Here is a 7,692-nt window from a genome sequence, read left to right as displayed (position 1 = left end):
AAAAAAAAAAAAAAAAAAAAACCTGAGGACTTAAAAGCAGCCTATGTACCATTTATATCTAAATGACCTAGATATGGCTATATATTTAACAATCTAGCACTACACTTACGTACCTCATTTCCATAGCTCCTAACCTTTGCGGATAGGTGCTAATCACTATAAAAAGATATAAAAGTACAAAGCAAAGACCTGCCTTGGGGTCTACAACATTCACATAGACATCTTGATAAGGTCTTAGCCGGAATACTTGAGTCACAGTCTGGTCCACACTGATAGTTTCTGAAATGGAGAAAAAAAATATGGATCAGTTAAAACATTTTGAAGTCAATACATACTCAAAAAGTAATGTAACTGGGCTGGGCAGTGGTGGCGCACGCCTTTAATCCCAGCACTTGGGAGGCAGAGGCAGGCAAATTTCTGAGTTCCAGGACAGCCTGGTCTACAGAGTGAGTTCCAGGACAGCCAGGACTACACAGAGAAACCCTGTCTCAAAAAGCCAAAAAAATTAATAATAGTAATAATAAATAATAATAACTGATCATTTGCTATTTCTCTGTCTTCCAGGAAGTCAAATTTTATACAATTCTGTACTTTACAGATGAAACAAGCCCAAAAACTAACACCTGATTTAAATTGATAATAAACACTGGCTTACCACCTGTAATTCCAGTATTTGGGAGGCTGAGGCAGGAAGACTAAAAAGCCAGACTAGACTAATTAACCAGCCTCTGCCTCAAAAAAAAGAGCTGAAGCTGGAGAGATGGTTCAGTAGTTAAGAGAAGTTGCTCTCGCAGAGGTCCTGAGTTGGGTTTCCAGCATCCTACAGTGGCTCACACCCATCTGTAATCCCAGTTTCAGGGGATCCAACAGACATGTACATGGTACACATACAGGCAAAACATCCATATACAAAGTAAAATAAACAAATACAATCATTAAAGAAAGAAATGTAACTCAGTGGCTGCACATAGCATGGATGAGTCCCTGGGTTTGTGCATAGAGGGAAGGAAGAAAATGAGAGAGAAGGGGAAGAGGAAGAGACTGAGGAGAAACAGCCAATCACTTAAGATTTTGCACTTGAGGAACTAGAAAAGATGCTTGCTCCATGAGCACGACACCCTGAACTCTGATCTTCGGTACCCACATAAAAGATAAGCACCCCAATACACACCTGCCCTCTAGCAATGGGGCTTCAGAAACTAGTGGACCCTTGGACTTGTGGCCAGTCAGCCTAGGCAAAGCAGCAAACTTCCGAGTTCATCAGAGACTTTCTCTTGCCAGGCAGTGGTGGCACATGCCCTTAATCCCAGCACTCAGGAGGCAGAAGCAGCTAGATCTCTGTGAGTTCAAGGTCAGCCTAGCCTATATAGCCAGTTCTATGATAGTACATTTACTATCACATAGTCAGACCCTCTCTCAAAAAAAAAAAAAAAAAATACTGTCGCTGGGCGTGGTGGCACACACCTTTAACCTTAGCACTCAGGAGGCAGAGGCAGGCGGATTTCTGAGTTCAAGGCCAGCCTGGTCTACAAAGTTGAGTTCCAGGACAGCCAGAGCTACACAGAGAAACCCTGTCTCGAAACCCCCCCCCCTCCAAAAAAAATACTGTCACAGAAAAACAAAGGTGGAAAAAGATAGAAGATGATACCTGACATCCATCTCTGACCTCTATACATACAGGCATCGGTAAGCATATGTGCATGTAACACCCACCCACAAACAAGACAGGTACACACACACACACACATTTTATTACTTATGACACTGAGACAAGGATTGTTATGAGTTGGAAGCTGGTCTGATAAGACACTGAGCCACAGGAAAAAAAAAAAAAAAAAAAGAAAAGGAGTAGTAAGTGCCTTCACTTGCAGCCCTGGAGATGGAGGATCAGAAATACACACAGGGGCTGGTGAGAGCACCCGACTGCTCTTCCGAAGGCCCAGAGTTCAAATCCCAGCAACCACATGGTGGCTCACAACCATCCGTAACGAGATCTGACTCCCTCTTCTGGTGTGTCTGAAGACAGCTACAGTATACTTACATATAATAAATAAATAAATAAATAAATAAATATTAAAAAAAAAAGAAATACACCATGGGTAAGCACATATGCATGTTACACACACCCACAAACAAGACAGGTACACACACACATACACACAAATATTTTATTACTTGTGACACTGAGACAAGAACTGTTATGAGTTGGAAGCTGGCCTAATTAGACATTGAGTTTGAGGACAACCTGAGCTACAAAAAAAAAAAAAAACCAAAAAACAGTAAGTGCTTTTGATTGCAGCACTCTGGAGGTAGAGGATGGAGGATCAAAAATTCAAAGTCATCCTAGCCACACAGCATGTTCATCCTGGACCATGAAACCTTATTACCACAAACGAACCAAAAAAGTTTTAATTAAAATACAAAAAAAGCATTTAAAAAAAAAAACTATCAAAAACCATCTGAGCTAGGTGTGGTGGGATATGCCTTTAATTCTGGCACTTGAGAGGCAGACAGGCAGAGCTCAGCAAGTTCCAGGCCAGCCTAGTCTACATAGTAAATCACGAACAGCCAGGGCTACTTAGACCCTGTCTAAAAATAGGTAAGGAAAGAAAAAAAGAAAGAAGGGGAGGGAGGGAGGGAGGAAGATAGATAGATAGATAGATGTTAGATAAATTGATCTGGAGGTTAGGAATATAACTCATTGGCAGCAAACTTGTTTAGTATGCACAGAGCCCTGGGTTGGGGTGGGAGGAGCAACATAAGAAAAATTCAAACGCCAGTGGCAGAGGTGAGCTGCTTAACCTTCCCTTACAAGTTGTTGGTCATGAGATTCTCAAAACAATACAAGCAATTGTCATTGCCATTGGATGCTCACCAAAATTAGATAAGACCTTATTTTTGAAGGTGCCACATGCCTTCATCAAGTAGCAGAGAGAAAGCAAGCTTTCCTTGCTAACTAGCCCCTCATGGTGATGGACAGTATTCTCACTTGTCTTATTCGGCTATGGATCCTATACCCAACAACACAACTGGCCAGGCAGGATGAGTCCGGTAGTGCGCTAGGAGGAGTGAGTCTGCTATGGATGACTCTGACACACACAGGAGGAGGAGATTCATTTCTACTACTAAGCCTGTGGGTGGGGAGATCACAAGCAGTAGTGTGGAAACTCCTGCTGCAACTTTATTACATGGATACAGCCTGCCTTTCAATTGATGTATCTCAGCCAAGTACTACACAGGCATAATCCTGCTTAGCTTCTAAGGTCGAGGAGACGAGGACATTTGTAAAGCCACAGATCCAAACTGCTTTCTCAATAAGTATGTTTTGATTTTGGAAAGAATCTCACTATGCAGTCCTAAACTGCCCTAGAACTTTACTCTGTAGCTCAGGCTGGACTTAACTCACAGGGAACTCTTGCCTCCCCTAGAACTAAAAGCATATACCACTGAAACTGACCAAATAACCATGTTTATGTCCATATATCAGTTTTTGCTATTAGCTTTGACCAGAAAAGCTTCCTTCTTGTTGGTAAGCAATGACTGCAGACCCACAACTGATCGAGATGCTGGGAACAAATGACTGCTGCACACCTGGCCGGCTTCAAGGCTCAGGAAACAGAACAACACAGGAAACGGGGCAGAGAAGTGGGAAGAACAGTGTGGGATGCTCGATTCTGGATACGAAGACAACTTCATTGTTTAACTCACAGAAGCTATGATTACATAAGATCGGGCCTGTCACTGCTCAGTCATGAAACATTCTTGCAGATTTAATGGCTGATAAGGGAAGAAAAGACGTTTCCTCAGTGGTGTACCCAGGGTAAGGTGCCTGTGCTCCTTTAAACAACCGCAATAAAGTGTACTGGGTCACACACAAAGGAAAAGACCTGGAAGGAGCAGGGGAGCTACTGTGAAAGAGGAGTGTAATTACTCACTGTGAGAAACCAGGTTATGAGGAATGAATTTGAAAGAAACACATTATATTCATGTTTAGAAATGACACGGGCTGGAGAGATGGCTCAGTGGTTAAGAGCACTGACTATTCTTCTGAAGGTCCTGAGTTCAAATCCCAGAAACCACATGGTGGCTCACAACCATCCGTAATGAGATCTGATGCCCTCTTCTGGTGTGTTTGAAGACAGCTACAGTGTACTTAGATATAATAATAAATAAATCTTTAAAAAAAAAAGAAAGAAAGAAAAGAAATGACACAATAGTTGGGCAGTGGTGGCTCAGGCCTTTAATCCCAGCACTAGGGAGGCAGAGGCAGGAGGATTTCTGAGTTCGAGACCAGCCTGGTCTACAGAGTGAGTTCTAGGCCAGGGCTATACAGAGAAACCCTGTCTGGAAAAAAAAAAAAAAAAAAAAAAAACCAACAAAAGAAATGTCACAATAAAATCCATTATTTCAGGTGGCAAGGTAGTACAGTGGTAAAGGCACTTGCCACCAAGCCTGACAACCAAGGTTCAATCCTTGCTTGGTACCCACATGGCAGAATGGGAGAACTGATCCCTGAAGTTGTCTTCTGACTTCCACATGAGCATCCTGCCTGTCGGGTGTCCACGTACATAAGTAAATATAGGAAGAAACTTTTTTTTTTTTTGGTTTTTTTGAGACAGGGTTTCTCTGTGTAGCCTTGGCTGTCCTGGAACTCACTTTGTAGACCAGGCTGGCCTTGAACTCAGAAATCCGCCTGCCTCTGCCTCCCGAGTGCTGGGATTAAAGGCGTGCGCCACCACGCCCGGCACTTTTTTTTGAGACAGGGTCTCACTATGTCTTCAGATAAAGAGAACACTACAGAAATCCACAATTGATCAAAATGCAGAGAACAAAAAGTGATTTATGCTCCATCCCAACTGATACATCTCTTCAAATTCCTCACCTAAGGTTCTGGGACCATTGTCAAGGAGTGGACAGAAAGACTGTAAGAGCTACAACAGGACGTTTCCTGCAAGACTGTCACCTAAGAATGTCAAAATGGCTCCCACTACCAAGTGGCTGCCTAAACAAGACCTAAAGAATGTCACACCAATGGACATGCTAATATAAAAAGGGGGACACTTGAAGGGCTTTCTCATAGACAAAAAAACTACAGGCAACTGAGGAATGCCAAGAACCAGGGAAGACCCCCCAAATTTGGTCATCCAACACCAAGTGGTCATCCGTAGGGTCATGTACATACAGGTAACATTAGGAGGTTGCATCGAAGTATTTAGGAATGTGTATGTAACAAAGACTCAAAAAGAAAAAAAACTGCATACTGTTTTCTCTCTCAAGCAAATTCTATCCAATGTATATGTAAACTAATGTACATATGGATACAGTAAACACAAAGAAAAGAGAGTGAGAAAGGCTCAAGATCAGGGAGTGAGAGAAGACTGGATGCAGGTGAAAGAAACAGCTGTGACAGAGAACTGGAAGCTACTTGTTGCAATTCTGCCACAGAGCTTTTGGCTTTGTTTTGGTGGTGGCCAAGTACATAAAACATATTTGGTAATAAATGTATAAAATTTAATGTGATACTCCCCAGCATCCCTTCCAAATGTCTAATGTAATTGTATAGAAGTTCACTGAATTATACAGATTTTGAATCTGGTTAATTTTGGTGTATGATGCTTTAATTTATTTTCAAGGTTTCTAAAATAATAATAGCTGGGCAGTAGTGGCGCACGCCTTTAATCCCAGCACTTGGGAGGCAGAAGCAGGTGGATTTCTGAGTTCGAGGCCAGCCTGGTCTACAAAGTGAGTTCCAGGACAGCCAGGGCTATACAGAGAAACCCTGTCTTGAAAAACCAAAAAAAAAGAGTCCTTTGGGGCTGGTGAGATGGCTCAGTGGGTAAGAGCACCCGACTGCTCTTCCAAAGGTCCAGAGTTCAAATCCCAGCAACCACATGGTGGCTCACAACCATCCGTAACGAGATCTGGCGCCCTCTTCTGGAGTGTGGAGTGTCTGAAGACAGCTACAGTGTCTTACATATAATAAATAAATAAATCTTTAAAAAAAAAAAAAAAAAANAGTCCTTTGGTACTTTNTTATATGCATGCAACCCTTCCACTCTTTGAAAAAGACATCAAGAAACTACAAACACCTATCCAAACAGAGGACAGTGATCACATACTCATCCAGGGAAACACTTAAATATTTGTGAAGAATTTATTTAGAAAATTCTCCATCAATTATTATTATTATTAATTATTATTATTATTATTTTGGAGTTAAATATAAAGCTTCCCGTGTTCAAACTGCCTCTTCTTCTGGCCCTACATCTAGTTTCTTTGATGCCTACAATGTGCTAACGAATGAGGCTCTTTGGCAATTTTTATATCTGTTTGGGGTATGTGGGAAGATTGCAGCTTAGGAGCTATAAAGGTAAATAAAGACAGTAAACGCATCAACTATTGCTCCTGGGGTAGTCCCTAACCTGCAAAAACTTTACCTATGTTTTTTGCTAGAGGAAACGCCTTCTGCTAGGTACTTATTCCCTGAGATTACAAAGAGGGCTTTCTTACATTTCTCAGACAGTAACTATAAAAATTTCAAAGAGAGATGTAATACTCACCTTTCTGTAAATCTTCCTTAAGAGACTTGACTTGCAAAAGCAAAGGACTGGAAGAGAAAGCAACAATGAGGGACACTGCAGGAGGTAAGCTTTCTCTACCTCAGTTAAAAAGTAAACAATAATGCAATGCACACTGTATCTTGTAGCCTAAACAGGACATTCCCTAGGAAACAAAGAAAACTGCACTTGGCCTGGAAGCAAATGAACAAAAGCAACAACACTATCGAGTTCTTACTTCAACTTTAAAACACTTTAAACATTTTAAAAATGCACTGTTGGGGCTGGAGAGATGGCTCAGCAGTTAAAGAGTACTTGCTGTCTTTCACAGAATTCAAGTTTGGTATGCAAGACCCATTTCAAGTGGCTCACAACTGTTTGGAACTTCAGATGAAGGGAATCTCCATCAGAAGGCACCTGCACTCACATGCACAGGCATGCACATAATTTTTTTTTAAATCCTTAAAAATTTTGTTTTTAATTTTTTCTGTGTATATGTGTCTTACCCTGTATGTCTGTCTGTGCACCACAGGCATTCCTGATACCCTAGGAGGCCAGAATAGGGCATCAGATGTCCTGGAACTGGAATGACCGATGGTCGTGACATGCCATGTGGGTGCTGGGAACCAAACTCAGGTCCTCTAGAACAACAGCCAGTGCTCTTATCAGCTGAGTCATTTCTTTAGCCCTAGAGACGAGCATGTTTTGTTTTGTTTTTTTGACATTGGGTCTTACTACACAGCTCTGACTAGCCTGGAGTAGTTTTTGAGATCAGCAGGGTGCCTACTTTCCTTCTCTCTTGAGCTGCTCACCTGTACTCATCATTGGGGTGAGCAATCTCCACAATGTCTCCAAGTTTGATGTGAGGAAATACTTTAGGGTTCACGACTAGCTCATCATCTGAAAGACAATTTAGTGATTTTAAAAAGCAACCGGGCTGGAGTGTGGCTCAGTAGCTGAGTATAGGCTTAGCATAGGCTTAGCATGTACACAGAGTTGGGCATAGGCTTAGCATGTACACAGAGTTAGGCATAGGCTTAGCATGTACACAGAGTTGGGCATAGGCTTAGCATGATCACAGAGTTGGACATAGGCTTGGCATGTACACAGAGTTGGGCATAGGCTTAGCATGTAC

At 41.9% G+C, this 7,692-nt stretch overlaps 1 protein-coding gene across 1 annotated transcript in view; it reads right to left on the bottom strand.

Moving 5' to 3' along the window:
* The window catches only part of Depdc5 (DEP domain containing 5), a 128,165-nt gene that overhangs the window by 116,047 nt on the left and 4,426 nt on the right, over positions 1-7,692 (bottom strand). The window contains exons 4-6 of the mRNA XM_029477345.1: positions 7,370-7,457; positions 6,561-6,607; positions 194-279 (exon numbers count right to left, since the gene is read on the bottom strand). Of these exons, the coding sequence (XP_029333205.1) occupies positions 194-279; positions 6,561-6,607; positions 7,370-7,457 (221 nt within the window). The remainder of the gene's footprint in view (positions 1-193; positions 280-6,560; positions 6,608-7,369; positions 7,458-7,692) is intronic.

The sequence above is a fragment of the Mus caroli genome, chromosome 5 (assembly GCF_900094665.2).
Source record: "Mus caroli chromosome 5, CAROLI_EIJ_v1.1, whole genome shotgun sequence".
Lineage (NCBI taxonomy): Eukaryota > Metazoa > Chordata > Mammalia > Rodentia > Muridae > Mus > Mus caroli.
Note: the sequence above shows the minus strand (reverse complement) of the source record. Positions and strands in the feature narration are given on the sequence as shown.